A 16,994-nucleotide genomic window follows, 5' to 3' on the forward strand; every position below is an offset into this window, starting at 1 on the left:
AGTAGGATTAATGTTTGAAGTGTGAGCAATAGGAGGACCTCGGTAATTATTTCAAATTACTGTTTTAAAAGGTATCAGATGTCTGCATTATTTACAATAGATGGTATGCTGTCAACACTTCTAGTTTCCCAGTAAATGTGGGTTTATATAGATCTAGAGAAGTAGTGCCTTGCCATCAGTTGAGGGAATAAAGAACCTATGCATTGTATCAGAATGGATTTAATACCATTTCTCTCCTTGCTGCACCAGCTTCCTTTAGTTATCATGGATGTTTGAGCTGTGTTAAGTTCTGGTCATATATCCCTGTTCTAGAACTCCTGTTCTAAATAGCAGAAGTATTTGGCTTGATGTCCTGGACTACTCTCTTGTGTCAAGGTAAACTCAAAAGACACATAACTAAGAGTTTAATCTGAATTACTCAATTTTGAAGCCCTTTCCACCGTGACAATTTCAACATGGCAAAATCTAACACAGACCCTCTGGGCAGCCTAAGGTATATCAAGGCTGTAGTGTAGCTGTCATGTAGAAGTCCAGAGGAGACCACTAAGAGGGTTGGAGGGGTGGAGGACCTCTTGTATGAGGAAAGGCTGAGAGAATTGGGTTTGTTAAGCCTAGAAAAGAGAAGACTTCAAGGTGATCTAACTGTGCCCTTGCAGTACATGAAAGGAGCCTGCAAGAAAGATGGAGAGAGACTTTAGACAAGAGCATGTAGTGACAGCACAAGGGGCTAAAAAGAGAGTAGGTTTAGATTTGGTATTGGGAGGAAGTTCTTTGCTGTGAAGATGGTGGGGCACTGAACAGGTTGCTCAGAGAAGCTGTGGGTGCCTCATCCCTGGAAATGTTCAAGGCCAGATTGGATGGGGCTCTGAGCAATCTGGTCTAGTGGAAGGCATCCCTGCCCCTGGCAGGGGCATTGGAACTGAATGATCTTTAAGGTACCTTCCAATTCAAACCATTCTATGATTCTTTGATCATGAGAGGAGTTTTCAGCATAGGTGCTGTTATCTAAAACTTAATTCTGCTAATGTGAATGGAAGGCATTTGTGGTATTTGCTGTTGAGGAAATCCCCATAAGGGTTTGAGCAAACAAATGCAGTTCTTATATCTGACAGTGATAAAGACAGTAATAATTTATACTCACTCAATAACTGTGTTTTCCCACTTTTCTTTGAACCAGTCTAGATGCTTTCTTTCGAACCTCATAGTAAAAACCTTTTACTGTTGCAGTAGTTTTGCTAGTTTTCTTTGTTTTCAGGTCATATATTGAGCTCCTAGAACGGTGTAATTGAATGCAAAGTATACAAGGATCAAGAATATTTTAAAAAATAAAAAAAAAAGGATGGAGCAGAATAGTTCAATTTCCAGAAGTTATAAGTATTAACTTTAGTTTTTACTTATAGATAGAAAATTGGAGATAATTCCGTGTACAAGAAATTGAACTGTATTACTTTTTCAGAAGTGTCACTTTGAAGTCTCACATCTTGTTCTTCTCTTTGTTCCCTGTCCACTATGCATTAAAATTTATAATGTTTGTGTACACTTAGAAGTAGTTCCCTCTAAATCTTCCAGTGCATCTCGCAGCAAGGCTTTGTCTAAGTCCAAAATGTTGGGAAAATTTCATAAGGACAAGAAAGATTCGTACTTAGACAAAGAAGAAGGAGCGCTCGCTTCTGACAGTCCAGACAATTCTGAGGGTAACAAACTTACTGTATTTTATATGGTATTAAAAAGTTCAGTCTTGACTCAGTCTTGGTCAGATTAGGAAAAAAATAAGTTAGTTTTGAAGTAGATGTTTGTCATCAGTTTGAGTCCTTTGTATTTATGTTTTTAAATGTTTCTTTGCAAGTAGAATAGAAAGTAGTAGTAGTAGTGGTAGCTCAGGTTCTTATTTTAATTAATTTCAAGTGGCTGTACTTTAAAAAATAATACCATATATCATTAGCCTTACAAAATACTGTATATAAACATACAGGTAGCAAAATCTTTGGTATTCAAGGTAACTTTTAAGAATCTTTTAAGAGAAGTAACAAATACCCACTCCACAAAAAGAAATGGCTCTTGCTAGCCTCACTGAAATCCATGAGACTGTTCAAACAGCTAAAAACACAATGCTAAATCCATGTGAGTTGATATTTTCTCTTCTGAAGTTTGATAGGTTTCTCGGGGTTCAGATTGTGTAGAGTGAGAGAAGACACATATTCTTGCCTTCACTAGCAGTGGGGGGTATGTCTGGGTGTTGAGCGTGGCTAAATTGCAAAGATTAATGGCTGCAGAAGCAGTGTGTAATTTTCAGATTATTATGGAAGGTGCTTTTAAAAAAAACCTCTGATTTGACTCAAACCCTGACTAGCAAAATGTTTAAAAATTATTAGAAAATTTACATAAACCCCATGAAGCCTTGAAGATCAATGTTCATCTGCTGAGAAATTTCACTGGATATGAGGTGATTTAAATTAAAAAGCATTGGAAATTTTTATTTTAAACTTTTATTCAATTAAGCATTCTAATTTATTTTTTTAACTCTTGTATAATCTCTTCTTTCTTGCAAATCTCTACATAGGAGGTCGGATGCAGTTAGCATTTGATTCTGCTAATATCTTCTCATTCAAAAAGAGGTTGTTGGAGGTCTGGTGAGATTATGGCTAATCTAAAACTCTGCAAAATCTTGTGATCCAGCTGCAAAAAGACTCTTATTTGCTGTCTTGATAGCTAGACTGCCATCTGCCATCTGAGTAAATTACTTTAAATTACTGCATTTGGCTACCTGAGAAATGGGCTATTTGTAGTTTTTTACTTCTGTTCAGCATTTTGAGCTTTCCCTTTTCTACTTTTCAATGTAGCAATATGTATTTATTTGGGTATTAACTTACTATACATGTAGACATTTAGACCTTTACACAATGTCTCTGACATTTGTTGCATGCAAGGCAAGTCAGTCAGAACTCTATATTGAGGAGAGAGCTGAGGTTAGATACAGGAGTGTGGATTTCCAAGATGTGGAATCTTATGCACTTAGCATCCCAATAAGACATGCAAGGGGACTTTTTCATTTAAATCAAGAAAATGAGCCTATTCTACTTTTTAAAAAGGAGGCTCTTACAACCAAAATGAACATGCTGAGGGCTGCCCAGTAGGGAGGGAAAAGGTGTTGAGACTCCTACTTTCCCACCTTCCCTCATTCTTAAGGACATTTTCTGTACAAAAGGGAAAAAATGCACGCTTGTCATGACATGGGCAAGTATGGCATTTTTAAATGGGAGTCGTATGGGCCTGTGTAGAGAACAGAGGAAGATCCCAGAGCAGAAGCACTTGGTCAGCACATGGAAGATTGATTTAGTGTTATTGAGGCATGGATCTCCAGTCTCCTGCAGCAGGAAATGAGCTGTTCACCCCTTCTGGTGTGTTCAGCATGAGGACACAAGCTACAGTCTTGACATCATGTGGCCAGGCAGAACAAAAAAATTCTGAGTTTTACCGACTGACGGTTCATGTTGGAAAAGACAGTTTCTGTTCCCTTCTATGAGAACTGTTAATTTCATGTGTCATTTGAGAAAATGCATAAGCAGCTTTTTTCCTATCCCTTCTCCAACGAGAACTTATTCAGAATCTAAGTATAAACCTGTGTGCTTTGCAGGCAGGTAGGCAGAAGGGAGTTTTTTAACTAGGAATGTCCTGCAATATCTGGCTTTTAGTCTTTTAGTAGATACGGCAGCATTCTGTCTGAGAGCGAGCATAAAGTTCTTAAGGTGGTGTTGAACCCTCACAACAGTGAAATTACAATTAGGAGAGCAACTACAAGTTGCAGTTGCATAAATATATAGAATGGGAGAACTGGGTGTTCATCAGTGACTTTTAAGTGACTTTGATTATTGTTTTTTTCCTTATAGCCTTTAAGCAGCAAATGAAATGTAGCTGCTATGCCAATGGCTTAGCAAGTTTAAGAAATCTGTGGTGATCTGAGGTAGTAGATCAAATAAAACGAAGTGGGTTTTTAGAAAGAAATGTCAGTTTCTGTATAGGGTCTGTGTGTGAGATTGTCTTTCATGAGTAATGTGATGGTAACTCAGTTCTTGCATTTGACTTGTGCTGAACTTTATGTATGTTTTCAAATACAAAGGATAGGAAGATAACGTTTATAATAGCTTAATTAATTAAGATTTATAGATAGAATTGTGGAAATTAGGTGAATGCAACTCATGAGACTGTATATCTTTGCAATTGCAATGTGAGATTAAAACTGGTGGTTCTGGAAGGAGACTAGAAAACTGACAAATGACAAAACTAATACAAATACCTTTTAGATGGCAGTCAAGAATATTGAAACATTTTTCCTAGGAATTCTTGAAGCCAATGGAAACTTTGTCAAGATGCAGAACACTTCACAGCCTTTGGAAGAAAGCCATGAAAATATGGATGTGGAAAAGATGCAGCTTCAGAAAAGTAATGGAGATGTTGTCTCTTTGAGTAGAGACAGCCTGGAAACAAATGGTGAGAACTGGGAGTCTAACTATTTCATCAAGTTAACTAGATCTAAATAAATTACAGTTAAAAGTATTTACCTTAATTCATTTCGAGATGGGATTCTTCACTTCTGTCAGCTGTGTCATGACCTGAAGTCTCCTAGTACTAGTTTGTATTGATTTGATGCCGTTAATGTTTTACATGTCTGTCTGTAGTTGTTAACTATTATGGCTATTCTGTGTGGACATACAGCATAGACATGATTTGTTCTCTTTTTTGAAATTTAGATTCAGTTTTAGCTTCTGGGCCTAATCAAAGCATCATGGAAGTTGGATTGGATACTTTGGAAGAGCAAGAAGAAAAAGAGATCTTCTTTGCCAAGCTTGAACAAGAAGCTTCCTCTACTATTGATTATTCAAGATTAAATAAAGAGCTGGATTCCAATGATTCTGTCATACTAGCACCATTTGTACGGTAACTTAGAGGGAAGAAAAGTTGAGGACTGTATTAGTGGGCACATGTGTCTTGGGTATGGCCACTGAGATTTCATTAGATGATATCCTGTATATGATTCTGTCCATTTTTTTGTTTGTTTATTGTGGTTTGCCCTTTTTTCTTAAAGACAAGGACAGAAATGAGCTTCATAAACAAAAGTGAGAGCATGACTTAGTGATGCGTGGATGTAGCTCCACAGTCTCGTGCATAACTCAGTAGTAACAACTTAACGTTTATCATTGTAAAGAGTAGCTAAATGAAGAGGTAACAACTGATAATAACAAGGAAGTAGATCAGGAAAGATTGTGTGTCCCTTTGATATAACAAATTAATCTAGAGAAAAGATACTTAATCTTCTTAGACTAGGGCAACCCATTTATGATCAGTTTCTTGAAAATAAATTCAAACATCTGTGAGAGAAATGGTTGAAAGGTAAGTTCAGGCTGCTGTTGTTGAAAATGCTGAGTTCAGAGGCAACTTCCGATATTAAAACAGTTGGGGGGTCAGAATTCTCGAGAGCTTTAGATAATGACAAAACTTCTGTTTTACAGGAAAAGAGGAAAGAAAGGAGAGGTGGGTGTTTTTTAAATTAATTTTGTTAATCCAGAATGACAAGGTCAGAACAGAAGGCAAACCTTGATGATAAAAGTATTTTTTGGGAAGTTGATGTTGAAGAGAATGCAGAAAGGGAGTTGTTTTAAGAATTAGATTGAAAATTTTAGCTGGGAAATACTTTATTTGAATAATTGCTGGCACTTTACCACTTTTCTTACCTTTGATTTGATTTATTGGACAAATTACAATTTTTTCTTTTATTACTAATTGTAAGAAGTATCAGAGTGTAGAGTTCCAAGAAAAAAAGGATATTTCTTTGCTGTCCAAAAAGAGAGTAGAATTTTAATTTTATTTCTCAGAAATGAAAATGCTGAAAAAGAAGAAGAAAAAGAACCTGCACATAAGGAGAAATCTGGTAATACAATCTTTTCTTTTACCTGTAGTTCTTACATCAGCCTTTTAGGCTGTCCTTGCATTGTGACTCTGCAGCTGTTGTTGATACAAAGGGGTTAAGGGGTTTACTTTTGCTTCTGTGCTTTTTCTTTTCTTAAGTGGATTTTTGATCTATTGTAAACCAAAAATAAAAAAAAAAAAAAAAAGGGAAAAAGAAAAACGTAGCAAAAACCCTGCATCAATCATAAATGAAAAAATAAATTCTGATGTTGAAATTCGATTTGATGTTTTATTCACTCCAGTGTCTTAACTGTCATCTGCATTTTCATGCCATCTTCTCATCTCATGCCTGAGTTTAATCTCTGTAATCTACAGTATTACTCTTATTTGATTTTCAGCCCCAAATTTCCTTGCTACATTTCTTGCTTATTTGTCTTTCACTTGTCATGTCTCTTTATTTCATACTTCATTGCTGGCATATGATAGAGTGCATTCATATAATTTAATGGATTATATTTTCAAATTTATATACTTAGCTGGACTTTTGAGAGATCCTGTTACCAGGCTTGAATTTCCCAGGCATAAGGGGGATGCATTTGTAAACCATAAACACATAAAGAACACATTATGAACCACTGTTTTGCAAGGGTTCTGGTTTAAGTGTTACAGATAATGCAGACACTGGAGCCTGTAACCACAGGAGAACTGAAACTTGTGAAAGGATCTAGGTAACTGAAGGAAAAACCTTTGGCTTGCTTGTAAAGTTCATTCTCTCACACACTTAGTTTTAAATAGTGCTTATTCTTGAGAGTGGCTTTTGGCCCACCAAAGCAGGTCATAAGAAGCCAAATTACAGATTCTGAGCCCCAAAACTGCTGGAGTTGTCAGAGTGAATGTACAGAGTACTTTATCTACAGGGTTGGAATTGCATCATTTCACCCCTAAGTGAGAGAGAGTAATTAAATAAAAGGGGTCAGTTCAAGTACACCTTGAGGAGACAAAACATATCTGATCACAAGGCAAGCTTCCTTTGAATTTAGAGATATTATGTGTGACTTTCACTGTAGTTTTAGTACCATACTCAGTTTTGGAAACTTTCTGTTGCTTTTATTAAAGAGTAACATTAGCAATAGCTGTTCTTAGACAGGGCATTGGGGAAAAGAAGACAGCTGTCTCTTACTGCTTTATCTTCCTTGAGTATTCATTCTATTTGATGCTTATTTTACTCTTTTAGGTAGCTACAGTGAAGATTTTGAAGAAGAAACAGATAATAATCCTGCCCTGGAAACTGAGGGAGATCAAGTGAATCAAAACATCGTGTCAGAAGTTGATTTAAGTCCTCAAGAACAGGTATAGATTGCTAAATGTTTCTATTACTTGCAGGAATTTCGAAAGCTCTGCAATATGTAACTGAATATAGTAAACCTTTATATGATACATACTGTCTGAATGAATATAGGGGCACTCAGACTATATCCTTCTATTAAGGATATGCACTTTCTTGTGATAGATCATAGAAAGGGTTAAGTTCTTCACAGAACTGTTTACTCCTCCTTTGAGTTAAGAAATGAGGATGGAAGTGCACAAATGATGAGCTCAAGTGGAAACTCAGAATGGGTAGTGATTAATCTCTTAGACCTATTGAGGTGCAAGTGACACAGACTCCTGGATGTAACTGTACAGAGAAGCCCTTTGGATAGACGACCCAAAAATGTTCACTGTATGAGCTGTGAGGGCACTGCTGTCCACTGGCTTTGTCAGGTCTTTTGATGTGTAGCACAGAGGTGCATCCCTGGTGCACACATTCAGATTTGGGTTTTTTCAAAAGAAGTCTATAGAGCACCATGTATTCATTTTAACCTGATAAACTTATTTGGTTTTTAATTCATTTTAAATAAATTTATTGGAGTGGTATTTCTAATAAATGTTTGAAAGGAAAAGTTAGAATGGAACTCTAAATAATGTGCTTACTGCTACTTAACTTCCTTTTCTCAAATTGCAATTAAAGAAAACCAGGAAGGTGCAAAAATGTTTCTCTATGCAGAGGAGCATTTAATTTCTGTTCACTTGTGAAAAGGTTTATAGAGTGCAGGATGTTGAGAACTTTTTTGGCATCCTAAGGAGAGTTTTAGAGAACTGCATATTCTTGGAGGATGAATAACTGCTTCATTCTAAGTTCTGAAAACTGTTTATAGGTATTGGACCAACTTCTAAAGTTTGTCCAATTTTTTTCCCCTAATATTCAAAAAGTAATTGTTTTGTTGTTGTTTTTTTTATTGCTGTTAGGAAGAAGCAAACACTGGCATGTTGGCTAAAGGTAAAATATAAACTTTGATCAGTGGAAGAAGATTAAATGTAACTTTATGAAACTTGCTTACTTAATTTTTTACTATTTTGATATTTTTCACCTTATTTTATTTTTTCAACTGAAAATATATTGAAAATATGAAAATATGTTAAAAATAATCTACATATTAACACTTCAAAGTGATCATCAATGTATTTTTATATTTATTACACATATTCAGAACTCAGATTTGTAATCAGAGTTCATTTGTTTTCCATTAATGGCAATAAAATAATCTTCATAGTATTTTTTGTATGCTTAAGACATCAAGATAAGCTCTGGTATACTTCTAATTCCAGTGTGATAAAGTATAAATAAGAGGATTTGTGTTTTCTTTAACATTTATCTTCTTAGTGGTATTGCTTGATTCACAAGACTCTACTGTAGAACTTCAGAAGGCCATTGAAACATTGGATGTAGCTCCAGGCGAGCATGATCAGCCTGAAGAAGTCAGTGCAGTTGAAATGAATGAAGCAGGTAAGAGATGCTTTAAAAAAAAAAAACCAAAGCAAAAAATCCTACCACACAAAACTCAAAACTTAAAATCTTACTTTATTTAAATAAGTGGCTCTGATGTCTTCACTTGTTTTTAGATTATTGGGGAACATGAAGCCCTCGGCTTTTGCCAACAAATCTTGAAAGCAGGAGGAGCTATTTCAGGAAAAAGTGATGTTTCTGCTAAGAATAAGTCTTTTTACACTTGGTTATTGCAAAGTAGCTTTTGATGCTGCAATTTCATATTTAAATACCATCTCCTTTGGCTGTTTCTCATATCTAAGATTCTTTGACAGCATTGAACTGAATTATTAAATACATTCTCTTATCAAGCTTTGCACAGCAGTACAGACCACTTATATCCAGATTATGGCTGTGATGGCACCTGTTAAAATAGTCCTATAACTGACTGTTAATTTTAGTACTGTTAAAATATTGAGGTGGGGGAGAATGGGGGAGAGGAATGCAAACTGTAGATGAGACCATTTAGTAGGCACTAATTAACTTGCCAACTGTTTCTTTTTATAGAAAAAAATTGTTCTTTTAATGTAAGTGATATCATTGTTTTCCCCACATAATAGACCAAGCTGAAACAGTGGGATGTTTCCCAAAACAGAAAATCCAGTAATGTCTCTTAAAAGCCTGCTTTTTTCTCAGGTACTTCCTGTGGACAAACCACCAGTGACATGGAAGCACTACACCAGGCATATCATCACATTGATCAGTCTTTGCAGGACACTGATGAGCAGAAACTACACAATTCTGCAGTGGCAGTCTCAGAAGGCTTAGGGCAAAGTATTTCACAAAATAATGACATCTATGCAAAAAACACATCAACTGTTGATTCAGGTAAATAGCTCAAAGGAAGGCATGTATTGTACAAGCTTGTAGAATGAGTGAGCCAGTAATATCTATATATATCCATATATATCCATTTATAAAACATTTTATATATATTAACTATATTATTATTAATAATATTGTATTTGATATTAATATATATTAAATATACATTTTTATATGCATATATATATATATATATATAATACCAATATAAATATTCACTTATGAGACATTTTTAAATGTCCTTTTAACAGATTTTTTTTCTAGATTGTTTTTAGATTTTATATTTATCTCTCATTATTTAGATTTACCTACTGTGGAAGAATTGATGAAAACGATTAAAGGACATATGTGTGATATCAGAAACTTTGATGTGGACCCTGAACGGTATTTATTTCAAGATGCATTTTAAGACTTGTAGTAACTTAAATCCGCTAATGGTTTGTGAAAAATACCTTAACTGAATAACTCATCTGTTTCTTTCTCTTAATAAAATTCTGAAATTTTGTTACATCCTTCACTGGCATTATGGCATTTGCAGTGGGATTCCCATACTTATTTCGAGTAATAAGCAGCAGTGTTTGTGAAATCATTTGGAGAAGTGTTCATCACTCTCACAGCTAGGATCTCTGCCTTCCCAGTCTTCTGCTTTTTCCCCTTCTCCACACCAGGATTTCAGCCCACGTCCTATCCTAGCTCTCCAAACTCTGTAATCTTAAATTCAAATCCTCTTAAGATCAAACCCCACTGCTGTGATTCTTACTAACCTGTGCTCCATACCTCTCCCTTATTTGCTGCAACTATTCTGTCTAGAGCAGACAGCACAGACCTTGGAACTGTCAGAAATAGAGCTTGTGCTTAGCAGATGAGTTCAGAGAGCTTCATGTAGCTGCATTCAGCAGAAATACTGAATACTGCTCATTTTTTTACTCGTGTTAATTGCAGGCTTACAGGTGTTTATCTTGTAACCATTTTTGCTATGTCCACAAAAACAGTTGCTGCTGGGAAGTGGCTCCCACGGTGTGGGAGCGAATCTGTATGACTAAATCTGTGAGACGGGTCTTAAAAGAGGCTTAGTAGCTCTTTGAAATTCATGCAGTCTTTACAGCTGATACTGAAGGAAAAAATGCCCCGCTTTTCCCAGAGTGATAAAAAAGCAAAGGGTAAAAGTCTTATTATATATGACTTATTTTTTATTGTAGTCCTGTGAAACTGGTAGGCAGCACAGAAAATGACCTCATGAGCCACTCACCCTTTGAAGACCCCCAGAGTAATACAGCTTGGGAGAAAAACTTAGTTGAAAAGTTTAACAGAGAAGAAAGCATCTTTCTACAGACGAGTGTGAATGATGATAACTTTCAGAGGATGACTGAGAAAGAAATTCAGACCAGTGAAGTACAGCCTGATATACTAAGAGAAAAAACAGGACAAGACTCTCTGCTTTCAAAAGGAAGCAAAACTAAAAAAGTAAGTATTACCAGCCAGATTTTTGTTATATGGAAGTAATATTTAAATGTATTTTAGAATGCCTGTCACTTGATTATGCTCTTATGTTGAGAAATTGAGAGACTTGTTATTTTTCTTGAAATTCTCATGTTGCCATTGCTAGTATTAGAGGTCACAAAATCCAATGGACATTGGATTTCCAGTGGGATTCTTCTTGTCCCAGCACAACATGTGCAAGGTTGCTGCCATGCCACATCTCCAAATCAAGATAGTGGTGTTTCTGAGAATGTGAGCACTGGAGGGACACATGTAAACGCATTTGTGCAGGTTAGAAATGCAGGTCAGTAAGAATATAGGAGGGACTGCAGTGGTCAGTGTCTGGCTGAGTCAGACAAGTGTGCTGACCAGCAACTTGATATGTGACCAGCTTTTTTATCTGACTTTTTCTTCTATTTCCCAGACTTGTTTCTTTACCTAGTTTCTGTTCTTTCCCTAAAGATCCTGTAAATTTTGCATATTCTTACAATCATCTCAGACATTCTAGAACAAGATTTACGTAATCCCAAATCTTCTCCCTACATCCCCAAATTCTTTTCTTCTTGCATCCCTTAAATTAGCTTCACACTCCTTTAGGCAATCATCTCTTGTGTGTGCAAAGCATTGTAGGACAGGTTTGACTGATTTATCCTGGTGGATTGTCCACCAGGGCAGAGGCTAAACATTTTCATTTCAACCTGGGAGTTGTGTGCTTTGCTTTTGATGATCAAGTTTAGCAGGGTTCCTCTGCCTGACACTATTCCTTTCTTCATGGCTGGGTTTCTGTATTCACTGTGTTTATTAGCCTTTAGTCATGACCTACCTTATTTGGTAAGCAAAAGATCCTGTAGTGTCTAGTACAATTAAAATAAAATTTCCCACATCAGTTAAGCAGAGCCAGTACAAAATACTTGCCCTGTGTAGTTCTGAAGTAGTACAATTCTGCAAAATTACTTACTACTAATTTGCTTAAAAATAATGCTTGCCATCACCCTGAGTCTTATAGTTGTGTAATTTTGGTAATTGGTTTTATGTTTTTCACTGGTGAATGCTACCTTCAGTTTACAGCAGAGCCTAAAACTTGTTTTAAACAAATGTATTCTGTCACAGGCTCTTCGGTCTTACTCCTTGAAGAATGAAAGATCAGAATCAATGACAACCAAACCAATGTCATATAAGAACATCAGAAGTCCAGCACCTGTACATAAAAAGAAACCGTCACATGGTCTTCATGGACTGGTTAGAAGTTCTGGCTATGGGAAGCCCAGTTTGCTTTCAAAGCAGTCTTTTCCAGTTAGTGAAAAGAAAACACCGAAAGAAACTTTGAAAAAGACCTGTATGAAAGCCAAAAGTCCTGCAGATAGAGCAAAACCTAAAGGTAATTCTAAGTTTTAAGAGTTTTAATTCTGAGTTTAATAGCCAGAGAGGTGTGCTTTTTATGCTTCACATTAAAAAAACCCAAATGTTGTAGAGAAATCTAAAATAAAATTATATACCTATTAATTGGATCACATGAATACATATTTTGCTTAAAAGACATAAAATTCTGAATTTAATTTGTTCTATTTTAATTTCTGCCTCAATGAAGATGCCTTATTTGCTACTAGGATAATAAGATCTGCAACAGATGAACCAACTTTGGAGGGAAGTATTAACAGAGTTTTGTCTGGCCAATCAGTTGTTAGTAATCTTGGACACCAGGCTGTGGATTGTAACAGGCAATATCATCATGTGAGTAATAATCAGTGATGCTTCCAATTATAGCATGTACAACTTGGTTTGCAAGCCTATTTTGTCAAGGCTTTTAACAATTATCAATAACAAGATTGTTACTAACCTTATAACAAGGTTGGCAAATACTGAAATATGGAATGAAGGCTTCTCTTTGGTCAAACACTAGTTTTTACTTTTTAAATATGTGAATATAATCATACTGCTTTTCAGTTGCTTGGATAATGCTGTTGCTTTGTTGGTTCTATATAATTAAAGTTGCTTATTCTAAAAATTACTATTTCATTGTAAAAGAAGGTTAAATAGAACTTCTACTTACAATATTCTGCTATGAATGTTTAAACAGTACTACTGTTCAGGGACTTTTCCTATTTGCATTGTATTAAATATTTAATAGTATCTTCTGACTTCTCCAAGATGACTGAATTTACAGTGCCATAATGGTTTTTCCTTCTCCTTTATCAACTGCATAAAAAAGCTATTAATTGAATACCTGAAGCATTGCTGCTTTTCTAAATGTAAGATGCATAATAGAACAATTCTGGTAGCAATATAGTGGCTGTCATATGTGATCTATTTGTTTCTTGTTGGGTTTTTTTGTCTTGTTATCCTCATATATATTTTGCAAATGAGAAGGTAGCTCATTGAAATAAATGTGGGATGTTTTGCTATTAAAATGTTGGGATATTTAACTAGATAAACTAGTTAAATAAAACTGTTGAATAGAGTTCTGATAAACAATCAGCTCAGTGTAATGTTTCCTTGAATTGTCTACCCTAGGACTTATCATTTTCCCCTTTCAAAAGCTGTGATAGAGAGCTGTATTTGTTAAAACGAGTACAAGCAGCAGAGGAGGACCTGAACACAGCTCGGGATTTGATTCAGCAGCTGGCCAGCAAGCTTTCACAAAAAGAGAAGGAGATGGAGGCCAAGGTAGCGGAACTGAAAACACAGCATGAAAAGGAGCTTTCCCGTCTGGGTCAGGAAAACTATGTTCTTCAGAGTAAGGTACTTTATCATCTTGTATCCTGTGCCTATAGAAGAGAAGAAACATTGCTTCTCAAAATTGAATCAATGTTACTTTACATGAGTTGTTGATGAGCAGAAAATCCAAATTTACACAGACACTGCAACTTTATAAATGCATACCTGCTAGTACATTTATTGCCTGTAAGACATGATTTCTTTTTCCTGGAGATAAACCATGTTATTCTGAGTTCCCTTACTGTGCTGTTTAGCTGGAGTCCTGCAGCAAGTTTTTTTGCAAGATTTAATTCACTCTGACAGATACCACTTGTAATAGATAAGTACTGTGTGCTGAGATGTTGTTTATAGGTCTTGATGCATTTTTCAATGTTGCGCTTTGTCTTTATGAAATATTCCCAGAGTTATTCATCTATACCCTTGTTGCGGATAACTCCCTGCTTCATAACATACCCTCCTGTCTAGACACATAAGAACAGAAACTTCTAGCTTTCCCCAAACATTTTGTATCTTTTCTCTCTTTCCTAATGTTTCTGTAAAACTCCAGTAAGAGCTACTCTTTGGTCTGCTCTCATACCTTAATGAAGAGATTAGATTGTAGTCTTATAGAAAATTCCATATTGCTAGCAAAATTTTCTTATTGCTTATGTGTCTTTTTCTGAAAGCTAAGAAATATGGAGGAGATGGCCCAAGAGAAGAGGTGGGCCCATGCAGCAGCAATTCCTGTAACTGAGGAAAAACTGGCACAAATACAAAAAGAGATTGAAGATCAAGAGGTCATTATCCAAGGTTATCAACAGGTAACACCACACATCATGTTGAGCTATGTCCTATACAGTTGCAGAAACAAAATTGTTTAATGGTTATTACTTTTCTGTTGAAAACAGGTACCTTATTTTCTAAAAAGTGGATGGAATTTGAGTGTGAAGGGCAAACATATTGCAGATTTAAAAAGTCTTTCACATGTCTAGTTTGGACTAAGTTTTTCCACAGTTCCATGTAAATATTCTATATTGTAAAAATTGGTAACTTTTCAGCTGAGAGCTGGGAAAATACTTTATGATCAATGAAGAACCACAAACCTTTTGCCCAAATGTCGTTGAAAATTAGTACATTTAAGCAGCATTAGAAATCTGAAAAACTTTTGAGTTTTAAAATGGTTTTCTCAAGATCTGAGCAGCAGATTTTGAGGTAACCTTATTAGTGTGCCTGATTTGTATTACTTAGTCAAGTGGAGAAATAGATAATTCAAGCTTAATAATCCTTCTGAATACTTGCAGCTGTAAAATCCAGTAGGTAGCTCAACCAGCTTCCAGCTGATGCTCAGCATAATTCCTTGATACAAACACCATATCTTTCCAATATGGCTGTGAGCATCCCAAACCAACGATGGTTTGTGTTCCCAGGACTGGAGCATGGGCAGGCTGAGCTCTGATCTATCAGCACTCAACCATGAGCACATTTTTAGAATATGGTTGGGATAGTTTGTAGAGGATCTGTCGTAGCTCCTTCCTGCAGAGTGAGCAGACACTTGGATGTGACTGTAGATAATGAAAGTAGATATCCATTTCAGAAGCTGAGTTATGAAATATTTAGTGTTATCTTCCACTGTTTCAGCAGGGAAACCATATGATTCATAGCAAATTGTTTTATAACTGTAGAAAACTGTAATTTATGAACATGCTTTTACTTTGCCTCAACTTAGGAAAATGAGAGGTTATACAAACAAATGAAAGAGCTACAAATCCAAAACAAAAAAATCGAGGAACAAATGTTTAAGGAGAATCAGTGCTTAAAGTCTGAATTAATACACTTAAGGTAGGCTCATTTACATATCTGACCTAACATCTTTGGAGTTTTCTGCTGTTCAGTGGGGTTTTTTTATGAAGAACCATTGCAGAGTCTATCAGGTGCATGTTTTCCAGTGTTTCTCAGGTTTGTGGGTTTGTTTCTTCTTTTGAGAATTGATTTGTGTTGGTTATGGGCACTTAATTCTTTGTTTTCTTGATGGTGTTGCAAACCCGTGAGAAGACCAGAGACTTCCATTTGGGAAATACTTCAATGTTCTTATTTATATCAAAATGCATAATACATTATACTGCACTTTTTCTGATATTATGGCTCTGCTGATGTTGTTAAGATATTTTGATGCTGTTGTAAGATAGACAGTAGATCAAGGGTCACAAGAGGTTCTGCTAGTGGGAAAACCATTCTATTCACTACATTGTAGGTCCTATGAGATTTGCATCCTGTGCTAGTAATGAGGAAAAATAACCTAGTAATTGTGTGCACTCCTAATTTACAGATCTTTGCTTTGGAGAGGTCTGTAAATGCGTTCTACTGATGCAGGGTAGATTTTTATTTCCTTCGTGTAGTCCAAATAAACAAGTTTGCCTTACAGTGAATTTTGTTTACATACAAATGTTGCGCATATTTGCTTCTCTTTTTGTTTTGAACTTGCACAGATTGTCTTTGTGGTACAATCTGGGGGGCAGGGAGTTCTGATTGTTTTTCAGTAGGCATTGATAGTATGCTGAATCACCACATTGCATAACTGCTTTTGCTGTTGCTGTTTAGAGAAAAGATAGAGAAGACTAATAACCAGTCACGAATCATGCAGGATTCTGAAACAGCCAGAAATCAGAGTTTCACAGAATTGATTTCAGAGCTTCGGGCAGCACGGGTAGGTATATACCAAGCCTATAAGATAACAGAGTAGTGCTTTTGCTTGTAGCACAGAAATACAAATAATACTGCTGGGAACGTGTGGCCTGATGCACACAGGCGTGACGTGGCCTGCTCAGCAGATCAGGATAGGAGCTCGCTACCAGTAACATACCTACATGCACATGCCTAGACACTCAGTCTGTTTACTGGCTGCTCCCAAAATTTCAGCCCCCGCGGTGATTTTTGCTGTACATGTGCATACCTAAGACCAAGGGGCTCCGTCTCTAGAGGTGGCTCTGGCACTGAGACCTTTTGTCCTACTTGGTCTTGAAGTTTGTTAGTGTTCATATGTAGCAAAAAGAAGAGAGACTGCCTGCAGAAAATGGAAAGAAGTAGAATGTAGTAAGATAAACTGTTGGACAATACATTTGTCCATTTAACCTACAGTCTTCAGTCTCAGAAGTAAGTCAAGCCATTTTCTTTACTGACCTTCTCAAAAGGCAGAGGTTTTCTACTTCTGTGACAGTTAAGTAAGACTTAA

General features: G+C 36.1%; 1 protein-coding gene across 4 annotated transcripts in view; it reads left to right on the forward strand.

Annotated features, from left to right (window-relative positions):
* Window positions 1-16,994, forward strand: part of CEP162 (centrosomal protein 162) — a 41,858-nt gene that overhangs the window by 10,963 nt on the left and 13,901 nt on the right. For 3 of the 4 annotated variants that reach the window (XM_088162081.1, XM_088162082.1, XM_088162083.1), the window contains exons 5-19: window positions 4,336-4,488; window positions 4,749-4,935; window positions 5,871-5,926; window positions 7,139-7,254; window positions 8,191-8,221; window positions 8,606-8,728; window positions 9,404-9,595; window positions 9,895-9,976; window positions 10,792-11,056; window positions 12,182-12,449; window positions 12,660-12,802; window positions 13,583-13,810; window positions 14,452-14,586; window positions 15,492-15,604; window positions 16,364-16,469. In XM_088162081.1, coding sequence (XP_088018207.1) covers window positions 4,336-4,488; window positions 4,749-4,935; window positions 5,871-5,926; window positions 7,139-7,254; window positions 8,191-8,221; window positions 8,606-8,728; window positions 9,404-9,595; window positions 9,895-9,976; window positions 10,792-11,056; window positions 12,182-12,449; window positions 12,660-12,802; window positions 13,583-13,810; window positions 14,452-14,586; window positions 15,492-15,604; window positions 16,364-16,469 — 2,198 coding nt within the window. Of the gene's footprint in view, window positions 1-1,547; window positions 1,695-4,335; window positions 4,489-4,748; window positions 4,936-5,870; window positions 5,927-7,138; window positions 7,255-8,190; window positions 8,222-8,605; window positions 8,729-9,403; window positions 9,596-9,894; window positions 9,977-10,791; window positions 11,057-12,181; window positions 12,450-12,659; window positions 12,803-13,582; window positions 13,811-14,451; window positions 14,587-15,491; window positions 15,605-16,363; window positions 16,470-16,994 lie in introns of all 4 variants that reach the window. The other variant, XM_088162084.1, reaches the window with a different exon arrangement.

This window comes from Sturnus vulgaris, chromosome 3 (genome assembly GCF_052056855.1).
Source record: "Sturnus vulgaris isolate bStuVul1 chromosome 3, bStuVul1.hap1, whole genome shotgun sequence".
In the NCBI taxonomy this organism is placed as follows: domain Eukaryota; kingdom Metazoa; phylum Chordata; class Aves; order Passeriformes; family Sturnidae; genus Sturnus; species Sturnus vulgaris.